At 40.6% G+C, this 27,307-nt stretch overlaps 1 protein-coding gene across 1 annotated transcript in view; it reads right to left on the reverse strand.

Moving 5' to 3' along the window:
• Positions 1-244: 244 nt before the first annotated feature.
• Positions 245-27,307, reverse strand: part of ZCCHC24 (zinc finger CCHC-type containing 24) — a 107,325-nt gene continuing 80,262 nt past the window's right edge. The window contains exons 3-4 of the mRNA XM_063163894.1: positions 15,639-15,803; positions 245-7,114 (exon numbers count right to left, since the gene is read on the reverse strand). Of these exons, the coding sequence (XP_063019964.1) occupies positions 7,001-7,114; positions 15,639-15,803 (279 nt within the window). The 3' untranslated portion in view covers positions 245-7,000. The remainder of the gene's footprint in view (positions 7,115-15,638; positions 15,804-27,307) is intronic.

Consider the following 27,307-nt stretch of genomic DNA (forward strand, 5'->3'; position numbering starts at 1 on the left):
TAACCTGAGGTGTCCCTCTAGCAGTGCAGAGCTGTCACCCTGATGTGACCAGGCTCCTTGCAGCAGAGGGACTCACTGCAGTGGAGAAATCACCTTCCCATGGTTTGGGTCGTGGCTGTGGTAGGGCAGCTTTGCTCCTCAGGCACCAGACTGTGGCTGGCCAGGCCAGAGCCAGGAACACACTGCAGCTGGGAGTAAATTGTCAAAGGAAGGAATGTTCAAGAAAACCATGCCACACTCTTGCTGGCTTTTTTGCAATACTTTAATACAGCATTAAAATGCTAGAATACTAGAGGAAAGCTGTATACTATCCAGCAAATAAGGCACATGTCGGAATGCCATTTTATGGACAATCCACAACAGAGGTTTTACAGTCTCAGTAGCAACACAGTCACCAGATGAGCAAGCTGTCATCTTGATTGCTGAAACAGAACTGGTACCTCTGAGGCCTTTGTCCATAGGTTTTGTTTGTTTTAGCTGTACAAGTTTATTAACAGTTACAGAAAAAGAAATTACACAATTTGCCAACTGAATCTGACAAGGTCAGTGGGTACAGTTAAACAAATGTAATAATCATTAGGTTAATTTTTTTTAAAGCTGAAGAAATTCATAAAATATTGTTAGTTTTAGCACTATTACACAATGCAGTGAGTGCTGTACTAAATAACCTTTTAAAGGAAACAAGAATCCAGTATAGGGCTGGGCTGACCTCCCATTTTAGCATGGTAAAATATCAAACTAAAAACTCAATCCTTCATAATATAATCAAACTACATGAAATGTAAAGTGTAAAATGCTTGGAATACGTGCACATGCATATTCTATATTGCTATCAGTTCTAATTAAAATAAACGTAAACCCCTACAATAATCTACTTCAATCCTTTTCTCTTACATCCTCTGATTGATATTATTGCTATAGATGATACTGCATAGCTGAGCTCACAGTCTGCAAAGAGTTGTGAAAGTCAAGTTAAACAGTGTCCCAACCAACTTTCTTCCCCTCTAGTCACGGGGAAGGGAAGAGCCACCATTTGAAACCCACCACTTGTGCTTCGGAGCTCCTGAGAGCGGAGTCCCCACGGTGCTTCCAACACCGCTGTGTCCCTCACGAGGCCATAAAGTGACAGTAAAATTCTGATATTTGCTCCTCACTTGCTACATGTCTAGTGATAGCTTTTCTAGCACTCGTTCCCCAAATACACATAAATAAACCGTATAAGCATTTTCATATAAGTCTAAGCACTTGAATAATACACTGGTTACTTAATACTGATATTTTCATCCAAGGATAACAAAAACAATATGGCTTAAAGAATTGCAAGGTTTTTTGTCAGAATTATGTACCAACTTTCATATAATATTTTATGTAGACAATATTTCCTTCTTAATGTAGTTCTGTTGCATACTTTATACAGACAAAAGCATTGTAAAAAAAACGTAAATTATTTCCATAAATATTTTCTTGAGGATACATCCTTAGTTCTGCAAAATACTGCAAAATACTTAAGAAAACTCTTACCTCCGTTAGTATCCTAGTTGAGAGGAAGGCCCTTCTGAAAGCTTCCCAATTGTAAAAACTTTGCCCAAAAAACAAACAATACTTTTTTAAAAAGGCCCTCAAATATATACAAAAAGTTACTGCAAAGAGTTTCCAGATAACAATTCAGTATTATAAGAAATATTTGTAACCATTCAAAAATTTTAACATCTAAAAAGGTTTCCAAAATACACACATAATATTAAAAAAAAAAAAAATTGAAAGAAACTCTATGTCAAGTATAACTCAAGATAAATACACATCTGCAAGTAAAACTGTAAAATACTTCATACAGGGGTAAACATTTATATCAATCATCTATAGCTAGTAACTGCACACGATTGTCCCTTTGAAATTCATCCTAGAAACACAATCCATCATCCCTATATCTAAGATCTCAAACAGCCCTCTGAGCACTTGAGCGATATAGCAACCTCAATGGACAGCACTGGTTTTGCAGATAAGAGATACGGGTGGAAGCCCACTTGGGAGCGGAGTGATATCTGAAAGAATGATTTTTCTATGGGGATAGTTCAATCACATTTTAAAATATGTTGGCAAAGGCAAGTGGAAAATATATGTCTATCTACTTAACTTGAAAAACACGTGTTCATGATTTATTGCTTACTGTTCAGTGGACAACTCTTAGGATCCAGAACAGGACAAAAAAAAAATCTTCTGTGTGACTGCAGGACAAAGACCACCAGTCTATGGAGTCCGACATTTCCAGAAGCTCTAAACTTTTAATGTTTTAAGTAGGTTTCGGGTTTTTTTAAAAAATGCTAGAGTGTCACAGGTATGCAATCCATGTATAATCTAAATTTCTTGTTATATAAAAAGGTAAAATGTACATAACACTTTTAGGTATAAGGCTTCTCTCAGGCATATGTAACTTCACATTTTTAGTTTAAAAACTAAGTCCCATATAATGGGGAACTTCAAAATACACCTGGTTTCAGAAAGAATATATACTCTTGTGTATTTATCTGAAATTAAATAGCAACTTTGAGACAAAAATGCCTCAAACATTGCTTGTGTGGCATCATTTTGCATCTGTTGTAGCAGCAGTAGGAACTGGCTAAAATGGGGCCATCCTTTAAACGACTAGGATATTTCTTCATCACCTTTAAATGAAGTTTTTGTAATAACTTCATTGTAGCCTCATTAGGTTAAAGCAGCTAAAAACCTATGACACACATTTCAAATTCCTCAAACATTTTTCCAGAGGTGTGCCAAATTTGATATGAAATGTTATGACCAACTCATTAAACAAATTGCAGGGTGTTTATTTGTTTGATTGGCTTTTGTTGCTGGTTTTAAAGAAATAAATGCAAGTTTAAAAAAAAGATTTAAAAAAAGGTGAAAATTTAAAAAAAAATAGAATAGGACAGAATATATTGGTGGGCTGTCAACAGCAAGCATCTGACGCTGAAAATCCAGTTTGCCAAATAAATGCACAGAGCCAAACTGCTCTCAGGTACGCCCCTAAAAAATACTCAGTTTAGGGAGGCCTGTATTGATTAAAAACTCTTTAAAAACTCTCTTTGTTGATGCTTGTTTCACTCCTGCCAATACCGTCTACTAATGCCTTCAACAACTGCTAGCTGATGCTCTCAGTGTAGGGCTAGTTAGAGAACATCAGAAAGCAGTCACTAAAATTTAAAAGATAAATCAATTCCTCATTTTTCCCATCAAAAATCTGCACCTTTACCAATTTTTTTTTTTTCTAATTTGGAAAGAGCTGGTTAGATCAGGTGATTTCCCTTTGTGTGGGGAGGGAGGGAGTAGAAGTAATCTATATTTTGTAATCAATCATCCTTTCTTTCCTTTGAAGTAAAAATTCAGAAAAGTCCCTTCTGTGCCACTAACTAAAACCCAATGATCATAAGCTGTTACACACAATTCTGTGGATGTGTTTTTCCAGCCGCTCCCAATGCACAGGCTCAGTGTGGAGCGAGCGCTCGGGCCCCGAGCTGCAGTGCCGGCGGCCGTGCAGGGAGGGACGGGAGATCCGAGCTCGGCGCTCCTGCCCTGCCCGGGCCGGGCTCACCCTGCGCAGGGAGGAGATGCCCGGACGGGATCCGAGCTCGGCGCTCCTGCCCTGCCCGGGCCGAGCTCACCCTGCGCAGGGAGGAGATGCCCGGACGGGATCCGAGCTCGGCGCTCCTGCCCGGGCCGGGCTCAGCCTGAGCAGGGAGGAGATGCCCGGACGGGATCCGAGCTGGGCGCTCCTGCCCAGGCCGGGTTTACCCTGCACAGAGAGGAGATGCCCGGACGGGGTCCGAGCTCGGTGCTCCTGCCCTGCCCGGGCCGGGTTTACCCTGCACAGAGAGGAGATGCCCGGACGGGGGGTCCGAGCTCGGTGCTCCTGCCCGGGCCGGGTTTACCCTGCACAGAGAGGAGATGCCCGGACGGGGGGTCCGAGCTCGGCGCTCCTGCCCGGGCCGGGATCAGCCTGTGCAGGGACGCGGTTCCCGCTGCCCCCGGCACCGCCGGATCTGTGCCTCGCCTTAGGCAGTAAAACCACGGCAGTGTCACTCCGTGCTTCCCCACACCTTGTGTTCTTCATCTGCTTCCCCCCAGCGCCAGGGCAGGGGGAGATCTGCTCTCCTCTTTGTTACAGATACGCTTTGTTACAGATATCACTGAAATAGTTTATATGTCTCCTGCCTAGGAACACATCAATAATATAAATACTGAACTCTCATAATATGCTCTCAAGAGTTATTATGCTACACCTATAAACGTTGTGTTAAAGTAGATCACGTGTATTTTTAGTATAATCTAAAAATCCATAAGCTAAAGGCATTGCCTCGCAGTGTTGAATATGGATAAACAATTCTTAATAGGGCACTGTCATGAAAATACCAATGCTTATAATGGCATCTTTTAGTCAGCTTTTTGTCAGAACCTGCTGGTGTGTGATCTAGTGATACAGCTACATCAAGAGTTGTGGTATTTTACTGGTTTTAGTGGTTATCATAACAGGGAGATAATTTCAGTACTGAACAAAATGTTTGATAGCAACATCTTAGTTTCAGGGAGAAAATAAAATAACATTTTCTCTTATCTTCATCTAAGAGGGTTTTTCTACTTGTTTAGCTAGATGTGAACCATCTAGGTGTTTTTTGTTTTTTTTTTTTGTTCCTGTACTATTAAGTGCTCAAGAGGAAAAAATAGATCTGGTCTAAAATGCTCCTCTTTCAAAATTATTCATGCTTGAAACAAACTATTGAGATTAATCCTAGAGGTCAAGCTTAGAAAATCCACCCCTAGATTTGCTTGTGTATTTTCTTATTTGTATAGACAGATTAGTATCTTTGTTGAGAGAATTTGTCTCTAAGTTAATTTGTGAATCTGTGCAAAAGAACGTGTTTGCATTTGAAAATGCTAAAACTGCATCTCTTCACTGAGGCAACTGAACTGTGTATTAGTGTTACTTTCAATAATATTATTTTCAGCTATTTTAGTTGGAGTTGCTAACTGGGCAAAAGTAGTTTCCAAGTGATTAATTTAGTTAATTCTATTTTAGCATTACACAGCACTTTTCATCCAGTGATGCCAAAACACGTAAGAGATATTAACTAAACCTCACAACTCTCCTGTGAGGTAGGTATGCTAAAGTATTATTACCCCCTTTTGCAGTTGGGGAAACTGATGTCCAGAAGGATCTTGTGACTTGCCCAAAATCAGGGAGCTATGGGAGAGCTGTGGTCAGAAGCCAGGAGTCAGGATGCTTATCCATTGCTGTGAGCAGCAGGCTGGGTCACTCAGGCTGCCCATAAATAATAGAGTTTTCAAGACATGTACCTGCCACTCCCACCAAACAAGCAGATGCAATTTTGCCCTGCTTATAGCAAAGCAGGGAAATGGCAAAAGCTGGACCGTGCAGCAGATTTGTCAGGAGCTTCATGTTCCCTAGGTGAATACTCATAAGTTCTCTACTTTCTTTATAAGAGCTTGTCTTGACATACTGGTAACATCCTGCTATCACTTGGCATAAACCCCCCACTTTCTTTGCATTACAGAGCTAGTCCTCAAAACACATTTAGTTCACATCAAGTTATTTAGGATTTAAAGTATTTTCTCTAAGTATCATTCATACAAATCAATCTCCCTAAAGGAAACGTCATAAAAATGTAAATTGCTGATGTAAACTCCCCCCCAACCTCAAACATTATTCCTCTAATATTTTTAGTGAATGCTACAAATTAATTGCTTGTTGTGTCCTTTTGCCAATGTACTCTCACACAGACATACAATCAGGATACTGTCTCGAGGTACTTTCAGTTTGCCAATCCCTGACAAGATGTTCTTTGCAGCAGGCTGTCTCTGTGCAAAGTTCTACCTGAAATGGGACAATGAAATAGAATTCCTAAATTTCTCCCCAGGTATGTAGGTCTTCTTCAGGAAGACATAAAGAAAGAGGGTTATATAGAGTGTTCTCCATGCCTTAAAATACCCCTATGGCTAACATGTTTCATATCATAACAAATTTCTGTAGTAGAAAACAAGACATAAAAATATTTCCAGCAAGTGGCTTTTAAACTACTATAAATAGTAAGTTTGGCTAATCTTTTAGTTAAGGATATTGGGGTCAGTTTGAAGTATTCTTATCCCCTTTTCATAGTAAATTTAGTGTGCTTGTAGCCTAATGAACATGTCATGCACGAAGAAGGGGCCATGTCAGTGGGATTATATGACAAGAGAAGGATCTGGTAGTTGCATATGCAAGCCAATTTTGTCTCCTACAAAAACCTCTTGGAATCTTATGGCATTCCTTTCCTACCCAACCCACGCCCCTCAAACAATTATTCACTTTTTTTTTCATGTCCTGCAAAAATTATTTTGCCTAAGCCCTGCCCAAGAGATGGTAACAAATAGAAAGAAGTCCAAGAAATCAGCAACACAAACCCCTTAAGACTTTCTAAAACTGGGAAAGCAGTAATTCCCCTTTTATGCTGGGACTTGTTTCATCTTCCTTTGTCTTGTCATATAATAAGAACAGTGTTCATGTTGTGGGTGAGTGCTTACGATTAGTGGCCCCACAGTTACTGAACCTCTGCAAAAGCCATACATGTAACAAATATTCCTTGTGAATATTATTCCTTGCCTTTTGAAAAGTACTTCATTTCACCTGGCTGTGATATAGGGTCTGTGTAAACAATCAGCAGAACCTGTAACTGTAGTTCTGTTGTGAACATCATCAGTAACACCTTATGTGTGTACATATATAAATTTACATATATATGTATACAAATCATAGTCCTGTAAATACCTATTGCATGCGTGCACATGCACGGGAGAAATGTTACATTCTATTAATGATAAGGCATATTATTAGATAGGCAATATTGGCAATTATTTTAGCTTTTATCTTGATCTGTTGTGCTGCTGTTGATGGCATGCTGCCAGAGAATCTCTCAGGATGATGGGGATGGGAAGAGGCCACGGTGAAGGTTTATTGCACACGGCGGCAGTAGTAGCCCAAGACTTTGCACTTCTCACACAGGTGCTGGGGGTGTTCTTTGCTCTGGTCTGACACATCCAGGCCGTCCGGCTTTTCCAGGGGTCTCTGCAGTGATGGGAAGGAAATCAGGTTAGATCCAAGGTTTTGTCCTTGGTACTCTTTATTCAGCATGTGAAGTTTACTGTTAGGCCCTAACTGAGCTTTCTACTGGTAATTAAAAAGGTACCATGTTCCTTTCCTGAAGGTATGGAGTGATTTTTTCAGCCCTTCAGCTCTAGGTTGGTTCAGAGTGACCTCGCAATTCAATGTCATTCTTCATAAAGGTGCTGTTAACTTTGTTGCAGACAAATCACAAAAATACTGAATTGAGGACTTCATTTCTAAAAAGCAGTAACAAAAGAGTTCATTTGCTTAGCTCCAGTAACTTAGATGTCCCAAAGGCACTAACACCTAAAGCCTGGGAATCCCATTACCCAGCAGTGCAGAGCAGGCATTATCAATGCTAGGACTAGCTGCTACATGAAGAAAACTGTCACACTATGCACAGATATTACATAGCTAAATGGTGCTTTCCCAATAGGTAGTCCCATGGTTTTGAGGCTGAAAGTTTTGAAGCAGAGCAGCTGCAAAGCTTTTAATAAAATTTTAAAAAATTCCAAACTTAAACAAAAACAAAGCAAAATCCAACATCATGACACAATCCTTTGCACTGAATCTGAGTAATAAATGATGTACTTTTAATAATATTCATGAAATCAGCGTGTTGGAGGAAATTAAGCTGATTCATTGTTATTAGGTATTTGTGCTCACAGTCATTCTGAAAATAAAATACCCAAGTTAAATATGGTGACAAAGTCAAAGGTTTGGGAAGTCTGATAGGTAGGGAAGTGATAGAGATGTGAGGTAGAAGTTAATAAAGTGTACCATTTGCTTGGAAAACACTCCCAAATTCCCTAACCCATAACTGATCTGTTTTCATGAAATGTATCTGAAAGGCTGTTTCATTGCACAGTGCCATGAAGGCAGCAGTTCTTCATGGGACTGTGGTAGACACAGCATGTGGTGTGAAATCTGAAAACTAGCCACAAGCTTCTCACTGTTTTTACAGGGATATTAGACCCTTACTTATATCTTCAAAATGTGATTCTTGGAGCAGTGGGCGAGTAAATAAAAATTACACCATCTTGGCCATTTATGTCTTAACACCTCTCTTAATCTTAAAGACTTTTCTTTATCTGTAAGGTCTTAAAGTACGCCTGATCATTTAAGATTTCATTTATAAGTTCTTTGTCAAGCCACCTACCTGAAATTCTGTGGACAGGAACAGAGATATTTAAAGCTCTTTTTTTGGCTATGTAATACTGCAAGAACTGCTCATAAATCGGGGAGTAGAAGGGTTTCTCTCTCTGAATAGCTAAAATGACGCAAAACATATTGTATTGTCTTGAACAAGGGATGTCAGTGAATTCTTGCTTACTTGTACTGGATTTTAGATGCAACAATCTTATTATGTTGCACATCTAGGCAGAGCAATATATAGGAGTGATTCAGTAGTGATTGTCAATGGTTTGTTTCTGATTCGGTGTTTTGAACCATGATATTGTCCTGCTCCACGTAGGTCTTTGAGTCTAATTTTATTTACATTTCAACTGCAAAGTGGATTTCCTGTGTAAGATGAGGAAGGTAGATGCACTCTTAATCTCTGCCCTGCAACCCTACTGAGCTTTAAACGTTTCATGTCACTATTTTGAGATTTGAGATCAGAACCAGCAATTCTGTTCCTAAGCTTGCAGTCCAAGCACTGGTCCAGATGCTGCTTATTACACAAGACAGACAAGTTGAACAAGTGTGCTTAGTCAGAAAACTGCCTTTCTACCTCATCTACCACTTATTCCACCAACATCTGCTCACAAATATTCTTCAAGAATTTGCATTACATAAATATACAAAGATGAAGCGCAGGTTCTGGAGTCCCAGGGGTTAATTTACACTTTTGAACAGCGAATGAGAGTTTTGAAATGCTACACTCGAAACAGGCTATTTGACTCAGCTCTGATTGCTTCTACATCCTAGCTGTGCTCTGATTAAAGAGAAAAATACAGCAGTTATCATGTTTATTGATATAAGCCAGATTTTTTTTTAATATGCAAGGCCTTGGGAATCATTTTTCCTGGAAATAGTGCAAAGGACATTGGGAATGCCTTGAAGCGCCAAGAGTTTTTGGATGGTTTTCAGAAACAATAGCTCTCCGTAGTTTGCTTTCCCCCAGCGTTGATTGAGCTCAGCTTTTTGGCCTGCAAAGCATTTTGATTTCAGAACTGTTATTGTTACCAGTATGTTACGACACAGGCTGGGGAGAGAGGGGTTACAAACGCAGGAAAGCAGGTTGCCAAGGGCCAGCTGGAAGGCACGAAGCCGTGCGGAGCCCAGGCTGCATTTCTGGTGAGGTGGTGGAGGGCTGAGGCTTTGAAATTGGTAGTGTACTTGTGTGGTTTGTGTCTCAAAACCATTTCAACCCAACTTTTGCATAAAATGAAATCCCACTTCATCTCCATTTGCCGTTTTCTCTTCATGGGTTTCTTGCACCCTGAGTAGCAAGTGTTCTTGTCCTGCTGCTGTCTGTTACTAATTGAGGAGAACCTAAAAGTAATAACCTTATACTCCTGGACCTTTTCTTACACCATGTTAAAAGTCTAGGATGTTAGTCACAGAGCTGTGTGTCCATCAGGGCTGGGCTAATCCCCAGCTCTGGTGTGGTGCAAGGAGAGGGCACTGGCACAGGAGTGTGCAGCAGGGCCTGGCTGTTGCACGCTGTGTCAGCTCTGGGGCTGCCCGAGTTCTGCAGGAGACACCAGGAACTGAGGAGGCTGCAAGAGCCCTGCACTGCTGCTGAGCACTCAGCCATGCACTTGGACAGGGTGTGGAGAAGGGGACAGGCTATTTGGCTGGAAAGTTAACTCTTTTCCTTCGAAAGCAGTGAAATGGGGCTTGTAGGCTTGTAGAACAAAAGTAAATCCTGCTATGTTCCTTAGGGGAAAGGTATCCTTTTTTCCATTAAATGGAGACTTTAACTGTAAAAGCTAAGTTTTGTTGTCTTTTTTTTTAATGCAAGCATCCACAGTTGTATTCTTCCGGACTTCCCTTTTGTGCATCTTTGTTTAATTTTCTCCTGGTAGTTGCAGGGTGGAAATAATCTTGTGCAGCTCCACCAGGAAAGCATTTGGTGGTGGTGAATAAAGATACTGCCGCAGGGGAATGAAGCTGACAGAAATTCATATTTATATATCAATTCCTGACCTGCAAATTAACTTTTGACTATGAGTTATTGCTGTGCTAGTCTAGATGTACTGCATGACCTGTGCATTCCCCAACAGTTAGCTGAAATCCCAAAGCTCTCAAACAAAAAACTCTCCCTTATGAAGTGTTAGGTGTTAAAGAAAGCATCACTAGAACATCCTGAGGGAAATTGCTTCCATCAAGGTGTAGAATGGAATAATGTGCCTGTTTCTGTTTGTATTTTCTGCTGTGGAATGGAACAATTTAATTGCACCACTGATGGATAGAGGATCACATCAGAATTCAAATGAGAGAAAACACTTAAAAATAATTTTCTGGACTCATTGACATCAAATCTTAATGCAGCAAATGTGATGATTAAATGTCAGATTAGGAATGTGCATAGAAAGATTCTGCAGCTATTGCTGGCAGGATAATTGTTAGGTTAACAGTCTTAAGGAGCCATGCTTCTCTCAAGAAACATATGATATTGTGAATTTGTAAATTTTTAGTCCAATAAAAGAATTGGGCCCTGGGGAAGAAAAGATTAAGTGCAATGTCCATTTTTGAGCAGCAGCCCCTCTGCTTTTCTGTCTGCTTGGGGGGAGAGGGACATGACCAAGGCCCTGGGCTGTTGCCGTGAATCCAAGAGACAGTGATAAGAAGGCAGCAGATCAGAGGCAGGATGCTTAAAGAGAGCAAGCAGGCTCTGTCAGCAGCATGCCTCTGGGACAGGCCAGCTAGGAATGAACGATAACAGCACGAGGGAAATGGTGAAAATCTCTTTTTTAAGAGTTCAGAAAAGCAGCAGTCTGAGGTGCAGTGTATTCCCATATCTGGAGTACACAAGCGTGGGCATGCTGGGGAGGGTTTATTAAATCTAAAGAGTCAAAAGATCATACTTGTAGGCTTCAAACTGCTGAAAAGTTTATTGGGCTTGAGTGATCATACCCACCCCTCCCCATATTGAGGGAAGCAAGGTGGCTGTGGTTGCACTCAGATATGGGAATTATGATGAGACCACTGAATTGCCCATGAAAGTAATAACTTGAGTATCATGAGGTATGTATTTACATACCAAATTATTTCCAGTCCAACAGTAAATTCCTGACAGCTGGAAGAAAATAGTGTCCAAGAGGACAAGTCAGTCACCAGATGGCTGGTTCTGCACCAGTGCAACAGCTGTCATCACAAACAGCACTGGCCTTAGCCACGAAGTCGGAGAAGAAGCCTTGATAAGAGGCCAGCCAGGAAATAACCACGGGTGAAGATGTTGCTGCTATAGTAGGCAGGGGAAGAAAATGAGAATTCAGAGCTTGGCATCTGGGTTGTTACACTGCCAAGAATGCTGGTGAATGACTATAAGGACTGGCTCTGTTGTTGAAGCGGGGTAAGAAGGAGCATAAACAACCACAAAATCCAAATTCCTTGGAAGAACAGGAGAGGTTTAAGTCTGAGATTCCTGTTTATGTTTAGAGTAGCTAAAGAAACTACCTGGGAAACAACTTTGGAAATTGCTATTGAGCAAATTTGTCTGGATAGCTCTTTAACTTCCAGTAAGGCTTGAGCTCAGTGGGCCTATGGTTTTTGCCCCATGTTTTGTGTATTCCTGTAAGCACTCCCATGGGAAGATTTGTCACTTGAGGGAGTGAGGTGAAAATGCAGAAATAGGAACACAGTGGAATAATTTAGCAAAGCTTGGTTGAGGAGCAGTTTTGCAGCTCAGGTGTGACAATCACCTGATTCCCTACCTGGTGGATGAGCTGGGGAATGAATGGCAGCAGCCCTCCTGTCAGGCCCCTGTGTTACCTCTTGGAATACATGCTCCACCATCTCTTTTAAATACAGAGATTTAGAGCTGTATTTATAGAGCACTCTAAAGTATATACACAGATGTAAAAGTGCTGAGAAGACTTTTCCTGCCCTAGAGAGATTAAAAACTCATTCTCACAGCTAGGCCATGTGGACTAAGAGCATAGGGCTGAATTGAGACATTCCTTGTGGGGAACTGGCCCAGGATAGTTTCCTGGAGTGAATGAGCCTCCGGGAGCAATGAGCAGGTGGCAGGAAAGTGTGGCTGCTCTCCTCTCCAGGGACTCACTAATGAAAGGTATGCATAGGAAATCAAGATTTGAGCATAGCTGCACGAGCCATTCACAGAGCCAATATATGTGCTTGAATGGCTACCCCAGAGCTATCCAGAGTGGAGATTAGGATCTTCAGTACTCTGGTGTTATTGCCTGAGCCAGTTACATGGGAGTACTTCAGCACCAAACCATTCTTTGTGAGACATGGACAAACCTTACAGTACTGGGAAGTCCATGGATGTGGGAAAGTGGCTGGGGAAGATGAAATACAGCTACAGAGATGAGGATGGGAGAAAAGGGCAAGCCTGGCAATTGGGAAGAAACTCCTAATTCACTACAATGAATATTGAGCAATCCTGAAATAAGATTTTCAAAATTTTGTCCTAAATTGGGCACATGCATCCTACTTTACTACAGTGATGCAGCAAGGCTTGGTGGCCTGAGATTGGATTTCAGCTATTTAATAGGCTCTGAAAGGTTTGATCTGTTTGGTGACAAACTGGGACAATGCAGAGATAGTCACTAGGCCATAGAAGAGGCTGGGGAAGAATCCTCAGAGGTGACTGTTTTGTCTTGTCTATGCACACACCCCTTCCTGTGTCTGCCACTGGGACCAGGTGTGGAACAGGGGAGGTTGGTTTGACCTGGTGTGAGCTTTCCTAATGAATATACTGAATGGAAACTTTCTATCATATGCCCTCACCAGGGAACTGTGCTCCTTGACTGTTTTAGGTATGGGCTGAGATGTTTATAGATTTTACAGTTTTGGAAGCTCTTGTAACTTGACAAAAGGTTACTTCATGTTGAGGGACCAGCAGTCATTTTCATCTGCTGATAAAATGACCATTACTTTTTAAAATTATGTTCCAAGATATTTTTTTTTTGTTAGGTTGCAAAAAAATGTTTGCAAAATGGTAGGGCAAAGAGTAAGAATAGGAGATGATGAATTCCAGCACATTGCTGAAGAAAAATATTGACAAGATTGCTTGAAAGGAGAAATAATTTATTTCACTAGAAGTAAATACTGTCTGTTCTTGAAAGGAGGTCAGAGTTCATCTGGTTTTTGTTAAACTGAAGAAAAAACTCAATTTATTGATTATTTGTACTATGATCAATCACATCACATAGTGTGGACATTGCTGTTTTGTAGCATCTGTCTGTTGTTTTCTTTAACTGCAACACTTTATTTTTTCAAGTGGAGTTAAAATGACACAAGAGAATCATGGTGTGTAGGGGGAGGCAAGATATTTTCGTAGGTGAATTATTTAAGTTGGAAAACCTGTTCAGTGGAAGATTCAGATGAGAATGCAAATACTCTGATCCGATATAATAAATGCAGAAGGCACACATAATTAACTGAGGACATCCACTGAGAGGGAGCTGAGGGCTTACAAACCTCTAGAAATGCATAGGAAATCAAACATGAATGAGGCCTCTGCCATGGTAGATACCAACAAGATAAGGAAAATCTAAAGAATAAATAGGAAACATATCTGGAAAATGTTAAGGTGGTGTAGCAGTGCTATTTAAAAAAACAAAACAAACAAACCATATTAAGTGAGCAAGACTTTGTTGTGCTTTAATTCTCAAACTAGATATATTGAAATCTAATGAAATTGTTCACTGTGTTTTTACAAAATACAGTTTTTGGTATAAGAGTACCGGTGACTAGATACATTTTCCAAAATGGAGCAGGATAGCTCCCCACTGATAAATGTTGACAAAGGTTTAGAGAGCCTGGTGTGGCACTGGATGCATGTCCAAACTCCATGTATGGGATAGCAGACAGGCGGCTGTGCCAAGCAGCAGCACAGACCTCCTGCAGCCTGGCAGCTCTCTGCTGCTGCTGTCTCTGTGCATGAATCGATGCTGCTCCCTTCACTGCCTGCCTGCTGCTGTTGTGGTTCATCAGAAGCAGCACAGGACCCCTCTGGAAGAATGAAAAGGACTAGAAAGGATGACAGTGGTAACACTGAGAGATAGAAGTAGATGGAGGTGAGGCAGTGATAAAAGCATGTAGAATCTTTCAGCTTGAGGGTCAAAGTTCACATTTTGGTGAAGAGCACCTAGTGACTGGTTACAAGTAACTTATATTGGGGAGCCTAGCTGAAATGCACTCTTGTCTTGAAAATCTCAGATAACTGCAATACCTGCTGCTGGGACAGGAACACATGGATAGACACGTGGTCCTCCACATCCATGAGTTATGGTGTGCTTAGGGAATAGCATGGAAACAGTGATGGGGTTGACTGTGGAGAGCTGCACTGCATGTGCTGGGATGGTTCCCCAGGAAAGTGCACTGTATGTGGCTTGGTGGCAGGCACAGCTTATGCAAGCACTGCAGATTGCAACTCTCCCACAGTGTGTGTCTGATTTAGTGATTTAGTACTGCTGTGTACACTGGACTCCTCCAGCCCCGCCGCGAGGGGCAGCTCTGCGCAGTGGACTACTTGCAAAACTTTATTACAAAAATGTACACTTCTAAGTCTATAATGCCTCTGTACAGTGTGGATGGGATACCCCTTGAATGATTTCTTGACCCTTTGAACATCAACATAAATGATGAAAAGAATTTTGAAGAACAAGGTAAATATTTATAAACTTGTGCTATAAATGGTCTTGTGCTATCAATGGTCCTGTAATTTCTCTCACCCTCAAGACCTTATTCCATGCATGTGGTAAGGTACTCAACCTGGATTTTGGATTTTTTAGATAAGATGTCTAAACAGAGGTTAGAACAAGAGGCGTTGGAAACTCTGAGATTCTTATGTTAAATTAGTGTCGTTAACCAGTGAGTTTTGTAGGCAAGAGTCATCTTAATATTGTTCTCTTTTATCACTACTCTTTGTAAGTAGAGATAGCCCCTTGAGAAAATCCAACAAGGGAAAAAAGCAGTACACATGCTGAAACCAGTGCAATGAAACAATAAATTGGTGTAAATATGAAGAGAATCAGAACTAGAAGGCCAATTGCTATTGCTGAAATTTTTTTACTCTTAAGATTAAAATGCCCCACAGTCTCTTTCTTTAAGAAAGACAGGTAAAGATTTTGGGTTTGAGGTATTTGTACTGAAAGAAAGAACATTCAAATTTTGCAAGTCTGATGACACCTGTCCAGATTTCCAGGACTGAGACAACTCATCTGGGAAACATTCTCTGTGGTGTGTTGCAGCCCATGTCAAGTTCTTTAAGTCTTACCCATGCTTTACAAAGCCAACAGCATTCCTAGCTCCGAGCCTGTTGCCATCAGGTCGGTATTTCTCCTACCTGTTTGTGAGGATAGACATTAATGTGGCACTTGATACATTCTTGTCCCATGTTAGCCCAGGAGTTTCCACTCATCCATTTTCTCTTGCATTTGGGGCACTTATATTCACCAAAGCAGCGTTTCTTGCCCTGGTATGGTGTCAGGCCTTCTCCTTTTGGACGAGCCTACAAAACAAAGAGAAATAGCAATGAATGACTGAAAATGGGTGGGTGTGGGTGTGTGTAGTAGAGAAATAAACATTTTTTAAATTAGGAAACTTTGGACAGAAGACACTGGAGGCAAGTATGAAGGACATGTCCCTTTAATGAAGAGTTCATATCTTGAAGCTAGAGTTTAACAGTTCTGGAGTGGTTTCTGTAAGAAGTATTCAAAAGTTCAAGAAAACATAATACTTGTTAGTGACACTGAGTGTTTGGAAATATACCCTTTCATTTTTTGAATAAATAGTTTTAATATTAGTTTCATTATGATAAAATCATCTCTATTGAGTATTTATCACTAGAAATATATATATCATCAGGAGGAGTAGGTCATTAGTAATAAAGTACTACTTTTTTACTAGAAATTCCAGTTTAGAAATCTAGTCTATTTTCCACTAAAAACCTGTAGTTAAGAAGACTTTTAATACTTCTGCTTTTCACAGCCTATATGTTATCATATGGGAGTGCACAAACTGGGATTGAGTAAGAAGGAAAGACACTCTGACTAGTGGAAATAATAACTTTCATTAACTTTATCTGGTTTCTGGCTCTTGGTAAATGGTTTTGCTATTTCTGCCTTTTGAAGGAAACAGGAAAGGATTCTCAAATGGTGTGTTGTGATGTCTGAATGTTAAATGTCCCTTAAAGAAAGCCTTTTGATCTAGGGAAGCCAGTCGAGTTGACAATGACCATACGCAAATACCAGGTTTATTTTTTGTACATGCATTCACTCACTAAAACTGTGTGTTGTGCTTAACAAAATATGGTGCAGTATGTGAAGATGAGGGTGTTTCATCCAGCTGTGCTAGGATAGCTGTAAAGATGATGTTTTCCTAGAGTCCCTAGCAGGTGTGGAAACACTGTCCATGTCACTGTGTTTAGTTTGTTGCTGCCTAGAGGGTGATACTTTGCCTGTATAGTGGCAGTGCACTATGATCACCTAGCAAAGGGTTCTTTGTCACTTACTTCCATGTCAAGCCTAAGCAGCTTTTCTTTTTTAAGGCTTCCAGATAAAGTTTACAAAAGTGAAATGAGCCATCATGCTGGGAAGGCATTTGTTTTTGTTTTGGGAGTTTGTACGATTTCTCAGTGTGTAGGTCCAAATTGCTTTCTATGTGAAAACACGGGTTGCACAAGCAGGTGGTTGGCAGAAGACCTGAGCTTGGCAGGAGCTCTGAGACTCGGGCTCCAGTGGCTGATGGAGATGGTGAACACTGTGTTACCTCCTGGGCCGCATGTGGGAGCAAGAAGGGAAAGGAACATTGAGTGCGCTCTCCCCCGCATGCTGTGGGTGGAAGAGCCGGGGACACCAAACCTACTCTAGCCCTTTTTTTCTTCCTGCAGTGTCAGTAAACAGCATTCTCTGGGGGTTTTTTTCTGCTTACTCCTCAGCATAGCAATATTCTTTAGAAGATTGTATCAGTAGCAACCTCCATTACAAAAAGGCAAACTTCTATAGTAATTTGCTTCTGACAAGCCACTCTAAATATTCTGGCTGACAACAAAGATAAAGCTGACCAGGACACACATATTTACAGGAGTATAGCACAGAGGAAAAAATAGTGCATTGATATAGTGAGAAACATTCAGACTTCCACGACTAAGTGAGTGCTGGCAGGCACTCAGAGTGTAGCTCTCCGACCCATGGTGTCCCTTGATAAGAATGAGAGATTGCAACTGAATATGTAGTGCAGGAAAATGTCAATTTATGGAGACATCCTTATTCTGGGTGCTTAATTTGGTTCTGCCTCTGAGGAGCTCATAGCACAACTCAGTGTAAGAAGCAGCCACTTGCTGTCTTCATTTAGAAATTCTTATGGAATTGAACAGAAACCCTGTGTCCAGAGAGCTCTTGTGTTTTAGAGACCTGCCTTCTCCTCCTGAGGCATCACAGATTGTTTTATTTGCAGTTTCTATGGAGGGGGATGGGGGGTGTTATTGAATGGAAGACATATTATTTTTGATTCTCTGATTAAGTCCCCCTCTATGTAAACTCATCCTGCAGCCAGATTTGAAAATGCAGCTCAGTGCCCCTACCAAGGAGTGCTCCTTTCAGAAAATGCGCAGTTTATAGGGTTCATTATTTCCAAAAGAAATAGCACTGACTTTGGAGACAGAGTGCATCTTGGAAGTCTTGTAAATGTTTACAAAGAGTATTTGAACATAACACTCCCACAGCAATATGTTATGTCAGTCCTAAAGAGCATTTAAACATCAGACTCCCACAGCAATATGCTGTGCCAGCCACAATTCCCAGATGGGAAACTTTCAGAGACGGCCACTTGGGCGGGCCAGTGACTGTGGCTTTGTCCAGGTCGCATACGTGACTTCAGAGACACCAGTGCCCTGAAACTCTGCCCTCACAAATGCACAGGGAGCACTGAAGATAATGATCTGTGGAGTCCTCTGTGTGTACAGCTAGGCATCAGAAATGGAGGCTTTCAATCCAGATTAAAAGCTGCTTCTAAAATCTGGCTTCTCCAACTTTCTTGGTAAATTGGCAGCAGAACCAGGAAAAGAATGTAGGAGGCCTGACTCTGTTGGTTATTTCCTGTTATAATTGCTAGACTAAACTTTTGATTTATTTTTATTTTAACTTTTTGACTGTCACAGCTCCCTCCTCAGTCAGTGACTCTAATTAGTTTGTTGGCAAAGTTACAACAATCTCTGTAGGTGTTTTGCCATTCTGCTTTATGGATGTTTACACATTTCCCTAATAGATATTATTTTTCTTCCCATATCTTCAGTTTCCCAAGCTGTGCCCCACAGGGAATTTAGACTTACAAACAAGCAAGCTCATTTTCTCTAGTGGGAAACATCATTAGGAACCACCGACAGCAGTGAAGGCAAGCCTCCAACTCCCTCCACCCTGCAGAACCAAGCAAAACGGGTATTTGACAGCATTTGGTAGAAGGCAAAATCTGAGTGCGATACACTAATGGCCTGGGAGATCTGAGGCTGGGTATTCTGGTTTGTTTGTTGTTGGGGGTTTTTTGTAGCTGTTGGGTTGGTTTTTTTCTTGATTTTTTTTTTTTTTTTAATTCAAAGTGTCTGGCTCCAGCAGGAGCACAGCTGAATTGCATAAACATTTCCAAGAAACAGCCTGCTCCTTGGCACAGAAGCAGCCAGCCCTGCCCACAGGGTGCTCGAGCACCCGGTCACTCTGCAGCTGAGGTATCTCAGTGCTCATTCAGCTGGAGGGCAAGAACTATTTTCACCAGAGGTTTTTTCCTAACTAAATGCCAAAAGAGAGCAAGAAGACACTTTGTGTCGTTTTGTATTAACCTAAAAATCTTTACTTTACAGTAAAAGTACTCTCCTATTCTCTCTCCCCTCCAGCTCCATTTGAATGGTGGTTAATAATAGGCTTTGGTTGATGTTTAGATCCTGCAATTCCTGTACTGAGCATTCTCTTCTTACTCTGTTTGCAGATAGAGATTTATTTATTTATGTGCAAAGTTAATCTGAAAAGTTATGCTCCTTTTCATAATGGTACAATATTTTGTTGTAACCATATTAAAATACACTGTCCCATTGCCTGTAGGCCCAGGTAAATCTTTGACCTGGTTTCAATCCTTGGCTGCAAAAACTTGGTGTGTCTGCATTTGGATGTTTCAAGGATTTACTGCATCCTGGACAGGATCAAATCCAAACAGATTTTGCTATGAGAACCAGAAACTAGACATTGCATAAAGTATGTCTCAATGTCAAGATCTAGGTATTAGAGAGTTTTGTGATGTTTTGATTTGGACAAGCACTGACACAACTGCCATCACCTTTGCAGGTGTACCTAGTCTGTGTGTGTTTGCCTTGGCTGGAAATAACCAGTGTACAAAGCCAGTGAATTTTGTGTGGCACAGTAACAAAAATTACCTCAATATTCCATCCCTCACTGACACCCAGCTGTCTCTATTTTTCATCTTCTTTCTTTCTTGAGCCAAAACCACAAATTGGCCATCATAAGATTTTAAAAGTGTTTAAGTTGAGCTTTTCTGCTGGTAACTGGCCAGTCCAGCTCTCTGTCAACCTATCAGAGAATGCATCTCTTGAGGGATCTGCCAAATCACTCGGCAATGACGTACATAATAAAGGACTCTCTGCTTTCCCTAAACAATTCCCTCAAAGTATCAGTTTGCAGAGTCAGCAAAAACAAAACATGCCCCCCTCCCCCAACATGCCCTGCTTAAAACTAGATTCATTATAAACAACATGAGGCTGAGTTTCCTCAAAGCAAAATGCAGAGACACAACTGAATGCTTTTCTTCCCCTCATCTCCCCCCAAGTTTGTTTTACAAAGATGAAAGGGCTCTGTACAGCACAGGAAAAGATGAAATCAGCCTAACATTGGTAGGTGTTAGGGTCTAGAACTCTGAGGGTCTGCTTGTTAGCATGCTTCATCAAATGAACAGAAAAGGGTAACAGCAAACAATAGCTTGATGCACTGACTGGCTCCTGAGTGGTTTGTGGGAGTGGGAGGGTCAGAGATCTGTTTTGAAATGTGAACACTCCAACACTCTCAACTGAAAGTCAGCACAACTGGGAGATGGCATTAAAAATGCCCTATTACTGTTATTGTGTACTGCTGTACGTGCCTATCATATCTTTCAATAAAGAGGTGATAATGAATCCCCAAGAGGTTCAATTAGAAAATTAGAAGTATAAGGACTGTTTCAGTGTTCTGGGTGTTGTGGCATTCCAGTCCCGAGGCTGCAGCAAGTTGCAGAGTGTTGGGACATTCACAGAAGTGCTCTGACCTGTCTCAGCTCTGTGCATGCTGTGTAAAGAATGAGGACACACTTGCACACTTATGCTGAAATGGCACATAAAAGGGAATCTTTGGATTGGTCAACTTTTTTTTTCCCTTTTTCCTGCCTCACTTTTGTGCTTCTCTAAATCTTGAGTGTCAACAGAATACAGAGGCAGATAGGTGATGTGTTGAGGAATGACACTGCTGATGTCTGACACCGAAGACTTCTGAGGGATTGATTTAAACCAAGAGGCACTACATCTTTAATTTGTATATGCAATATAGAAAGAGCATCTAGGGGATACAGAAACCATACTAATGCTTTTTCAGCTTTGTCTTTAGTTTAATTTGTGTATTAGTGATATAATGAGAAGTCTTGATACAGGTTTGTTAAGGGAAAAAATGCATAATGGTCAGAAAGGATCTTCACTACAGCATTACTATTTAAATAGAAAATTCTATGTGTTTTGCTGAACAATAGGAATTATGGAACTTCTAGTTGTATTGGATATTTCAAATTAAAGATTTATGATAGATAAAATTATATCTGAGCAAGACATGGCTGAAAAGTAAAGAAAACTTAAGCTTGTTTGTGTAGCTTAAAAGAGGAGGCCAGTATGTGTTTTATTGGACTGGGATTTTCTTAGGTGACTTCTCTGTGGCATGGCTTAGGGCTACTTCAGCCTCTGACTGGGGAGTCTACTGTATGGTTTTCCCATCTCTGCATCCACAGAAACTGACATTTAATTGAGTTGAGTTGAAGCTCATTGGTTGTTGCTGATCTGAAACCTTTTGTCACACATGTGCCACTGAGGTCCCAAATAATGAAGCTGTTACAGTCAGGTAAAGTGTACTTTACTCAATTTCCCAGGAGCAGAATTTTAAAGAAACCATGCAAATTTGTGCAGTGTGCAGTACAAACCAGCATTGTTTTTTATTTTTCTTGAAGAAACACCCTATTTCTGCTGTTCCAAACATTTTCACTCCCCAAGTCCTAATTTTTGAGAGGATTTAAAAGCATATTGATTAAGCTGTGTCAATGAAATTTTACAGGTTAATTTTTATATGACAGAACCCAATGTAGGCTTGAGTATGTACTTCTTGGTTACTTTGAAAAACCAGTTTTGTCAACAGTGTGGTGTATGTTGACTGTGATTTTGATCTAGTTTCCACAAAGGTAAACCAAAAGAAAGGTCTAGCAGTTTGTTACTAAGAACACACATATAGTTTCTGATGATGATTAAATCAATAGGCATAGTTGTCATGGACATGTTGATCATAGTCTAGAAATCCAAGAATCTGGCTTGGCAAATATTCCAACAGTTAAATCAATATCTGGTTTCACAGATTTTTCAGAGTCCTAGCCATGCTGTCAAGAGGAAAGATATGATATCATTACTATGCTAAGTTAGTTTGAAGCTGAATAGTTGCTAATTGGCAATTCTGCAATTATCTGATGTGTCAATTACCCAACAGTGAATGGTCTGAGAGGTTGATAGTATGGGTTTTCTTTGCCAGTCCTACTCTCATTCCACAGCTAATATAGATATAGGAAACATGTAAACACTCAGTACCATCCAGTCTGAGTAAACAAATCTGTTCATGAATAGCGTGCTGCTTTCACAGGCCTCTGTCCAGATTAAAAAGACTTATTGATGCAAGCAAACAGTAGAAGACAAAAGTATTTGGTAGAATGGTAACATGGTGATGGGACAGGTGTTGGACTTCCAGCACCTGGATTGAGTATAGAGCCTTAAGGGATTTTCTCTCTGTGTTCAGATTGTATCTCAGCTCTTCATCTGCACTGGGGAAAGATCCTTTTGCTGTTTCCTGCAACTTCTGCAGTTCTTGTGGCATTGAATAAATCTCTTTGGGCTACCTATGGTAATGTAGCTTGTGTAGCATAATGGAACCTTGACCTTCATCTCACTTACATAAGTGCTATTATGAAAAAAACAAGCAAATAGCACTCAAATTTTTTCAGTCAATCCTTTTCATAGAAGAACATTTGAGTGCACACTGTATTGCATAGAAACCTATTGTCCCTATAGTGGAGCCTTAATAGAAGGGTAAACTCCCCTTGCATTTACAAGTCTACATAATCTCAGATATACTTCTGCATTTCCTAAAGGTTCACATGAATTTTCCAGGTATGCTTATATATTTAGTATATCATGTGTCATATACAGGGCAACAGGCAGGCATCAAACATTCAATGCGTTTGGTAGATTTTCAGAGCCACAGAACTCTGCCAACCGTACCCAAATCTTCTGTTAAGGAAAACTGCAAATAATTATCTTGGTTGACTGTATTTCCAGGATTTATTTTACCTGCACATGCTACTCTTTGTTTGTTGAATGACCATGAAAGAGCTCCCACATGGGCTATCTATCCTTGTGGCCAAACACAGCTTTAATATGCTTGTTCCTGTAGGACCCTGAAAACAGTGAAATTACTTGGGCATATAAATAGCTGCCCAGTGAATCTTCTTTTGAAAGTATTGCATAACTCTGTCAAACCCAAAACCTAAAGTTTCGAGAATAGGTCCTTATGCATGTAAAGGTAACCATTAAAATCTGAACTAAGTATTAAATTGGGCAACAAAGCAAGCAAACTGAAAAAAATTTGCTTAGGAAATTGCATAGTGAAAACTGTTTTCAAGGTAATGGTTAATGCAGTACAAAGTAAAAAAGGGGGTGGGGCTAGAAAAAGTGGGGATGGAGTGTGCCTAAGCAAACCTGGGTCTTTGCTGTGTAATTTAAGAACTGTATGACTTAGAGAAAATAGGGATTTGCATATCAAATTAGGCATATGGAAGAGTTAAAATTACACTCGCCTGCTGGGATGCAGTCAGGCACTTCTTTTCAGCATTACGAGATCATATTCTTCCAAACAGCTTGAGATAAAAGGAAATGGTCGAAATCTTTCCTTTCCCTTCTCTGATACAAAATTGGACATGCTGAATTAATTATGAAGAAACTAGGAATGTATTCATTTTAATAGTTTCCCGATGTTTGGACTCTTTTGTTCCTCTTCATCCGTTGCTTAGAACATACAATAGCAATACTCTCCTCCTCTCCCTCCCCCTCTGGTGGCACACTATATTTAATATGTTCATATTTATTTAGTAGTTGGAATCAGGGTTTTGGAGAAGGGAAAGTCAAACCCTTGCTATAATCAAGCATTACCTCTTCCAAGCTGAGGTCAAGACTCATATTTTTGGACTTGTTTAACTGGTTCACCTCAGATGCCTTCATGTGGATTTCACAATTCTCCTAGGGCTAATGTGACACAGCTGGGGCACTGATCTAGTGAGAAACTGACAGGTCTAAGGATTGTGATCTGTCCTTTACAAAGCAGTGGAGTAGTTCTGATAGACCCCTTGCCTCCCCATAGGTCACGAGACTGTTCAGAACAGGTGGGAAGGCAGATAGATGTCACTGAAGGCAATTCTATTCCAGATCTAAGTGAGTAGCAGGTGTTTTTGGAGCCAAATTCAACAACTGGGATGTTGCTTTCTGCTTCATTGCTGTTCTGAGATATGTTTATGCAAAGTTTCTACCTGAAGAAAAGATGTGGCTTAAATTATGATAATGAGATAAAGCTGCAGATCTCCAGTTGATTTATGATGGTTTTTCTTCCTTATTAAGTGTCCAGGTAAAGAAGCTTCATGGGAGGACTAGGGTCCAGACATGGACACAGAAATGTCCAGGCTAGACTGGGTACACTCCTATTTGGTCAAAGCATATTTTCAAGTGTATTTGGATCAGAGAATTAATTTTCCAATTCATGGGGTGACCATAGAGTTTATGTAGGTTTTTTTTGTGTGCTACAGCTGAGAATCTGAGGCTTTTCTCTCCTCCAAGTATATGCAAAATGATAGTGTTGTCCTTACTATTAGAACTGTTTGAAAGATACACTGGAAATTAAATTGCACACATGGCAATTTCCAAAACATTTAGTACTTGCTCTTCATGAACTCCTGTACCTTAATCTTATACTGGGTGCAGCTTGATATAACTTTGGTGTCAATTTACAGAGGGGAGTAGAGAAAACACCTGTATTCAAGAGCTCTGTAGATGTTGAGAGGTTTCTCTGCTGCTTGAGTGGCACTGTAAAATCCTGCTGTATGACAAGCCATAGCTTTTGGTGCCTTTATCCTTTTGTAAATCTAGACCTGTTGTGGCTTTCCTCCAAGCCAAATATCTGCTGTGCTAGGCATGCTGAAAGTACTTGGGGAGGGACTTGAATGTATCAGTGATGCTAAGAAGAAATGTCAACTTGGGAATCTGCTGCTTTCACTTGTTCTTTAGAAACACAGTGTGTTGATGTCCTAGGATGTCAGGGGAGATAATTGCTTTATGTTAAGGTACTTCTTCATTGGAGGTGTAGTAGTTTTAGGACTTGGATGATGCTAACAAGGATATTACAATGAATAAGAATTTTATTCCAATTAGTACCTTTGATGTTCATGTATCTAAAAATAACATTAATTTCTTGCTTAGTTTTTAAATGAGACTGCATCACCCCAAAATATTGTTATTCCCATACTCACAGTTTATAGCCCACAAGTTTAAACTCATACAAGAGATGCTTTAATATTATTACTTAAGAAATTTTATTACTTAATTAATTTTAAAAAAATTAAGAACTATATCCAGTTTGTATGCAGTTTCCTGCATAGTCATTGTCCTCAGCTGACAGTGACCAAAGGATGAGTGCCTTGTACTCTACAGGCTGGGCAAAGGGTGTGCAGGGGAAAGCATTGCACTGGGAGGTGGGGAGGAGAAGGAGGTGGCAAAGCAGAGAATATTTTAATTCAATGCAGTATGAAATGCAGCCTCAGCAACTTACTACTGAGGAAATGGCTTATTTTGCTCTGATTTTTTTTTTATGTTGCTTGTTGCACCCTCTGGACCAGCACACTTTTTTTTGTTCCATTCATATGTGTATGAATTATTATACTGCTGAATTTCTTTTAGCCTGAATTATAAATGCTTTTGCTCATGTAAAGGTTTTATCTCTTCAAAACAACTCTTGGAAAGGAAAGGAAATATTGTCAAGATGATAAGGGCAACTTTCAGGGGAAAGGATGTTTCTAGGAGAACTCAGCCTTCTTCCTTCCTTCTGTTCTAAAAGGGACAGGATCTCTTTCAACTACCCACTAAATCTTTAAGGCTTCAAGACCTGGCTCATGGCATATCCCACACACTGCATGAGAATAGGTACAACTAGAGTAAGAAAATTCCAGCAGGAGAGTGCAGAATCATGAGAGTAATGTGATCTTGTGGTTAAGGCACAGGACTGGGCCTCTGCAAGCCCAAGGTTTCATTCCTGGCTTGACTACAGGATCTTTCTGCTGGTTTGTGCCCAAGTTACTTGATCTCTTCATGTCTGAATTTTCATCTGGAGTATGGGCAGTGCTAGTGTACCTCACATTCTGAGAATTTAATCAGCGTTTGTTACTACAAAAGTGAGCAGTATGCATGACTCTTGTTTGAACAAGGACTACTACAGGCCTGTCACTGGTAACGCTGGCCTTACCCCTTTGAGCCATTTTTTATCAAGTCTCTGCTTTTGGATGTTTTTGTTCACTTTCTTTTCTCTACAACCTGACTGGTTAAAGCAATGAGAACTGTAATTTTCCATTATCTGCTTGTGGTATCTCGATTGATACATTATTTAAAAAAAAACAAGCAACATAAGGTAAGACAAGTACCTACAGAGTTGTAAGGGTTTCCTAGGAAATTGTTTATGCAAAAGATGAAGCTTGGGCCCTCTCAGAAAGCTTCTCCCCTGTTACAAATGCAGCATAAGGACCACCTGCCCCTGCAACCTGCCCCACCCCACAGCAGCACAGTGGTGGAGGCTCCCAGGACACCAGCACACAGGGCAAGCTGTGGCCTGTCCTCCTCCAAGATGAAATACCACAGCAGGAGTGTCATTGCTTCTGGCTGGAATGAACCCTTTGCTTGAACTATTAAGAAACAGGGAAAGGAAATAAAGACCAGATGAGCAACCACCCTCCTTTTCTCCACCTCAGCCTCCTTCCCTCCACCTTCCTTCCCCCCTGCCATGCTGCCTACGAGATGACACACAAAACCACCAGTTGAGTCAGCCTGCTTTAAATTACAGCATTCTTTCTGAGTCTGGAAAAAGACATGCTATGCATAGCCCAAAAATGAAACATGATTTCAGATGCTGATATGTACACTGCATAAATGTGAAGGGGACTTTTTTTTGTCCTAGTAGTCTTTCCTCTAGAAATACTGTGCCAGGCCATACATGAGTATATTGAATAGAAGAAAGTCTCAGAAACCCACCCTTTCTGCCCAGAGCAGCCATGTGTTTGTTCATCTACTTCAAGAGCCACCAAATCCCAGCTACCTGACTTGGTTCATGTGTATGACACTGCTTGAGTGCTTCTCGCTTGTTCTGGCCAGCATGTACAGGAACCCCCAGATAGCTTTCTTCTACAGTAGGCTTGTTCTCCCTGCTGTGGAAGAGCAAGCTTTTAACATCTTAACTGAAGTGCATCAGAAAGTCCCAGTGTTTTAAATATAGCCATGGGATTGCAGTGAAAGCTCATGGGCATACACAACCATACTTCTAGATGACCCATGTAGTGTTTTAAGATCTTGGAGGATTTCACTGAAATTCTCACAAAAACAAGCTGAAGCAAACTGGTTCCCTCTGTAATGCCTTTCTTAATCACATGCAG

The sequence above is a fragment of the Melospiza melodia genome, chromosome 9 (assembly GCF_035770615.1).
Source record: "Melospiza melodia melodia isolate bMelMel2 chromosome 9, bMelMel2.pri, whole genome shotgun sequence".
NCBI classification, from domain to species: Eukaryota; Metazoa; Chordata; class Aves; order Passeriformes; family Passerellidae; genus Melospiza; species Melospiza melodia.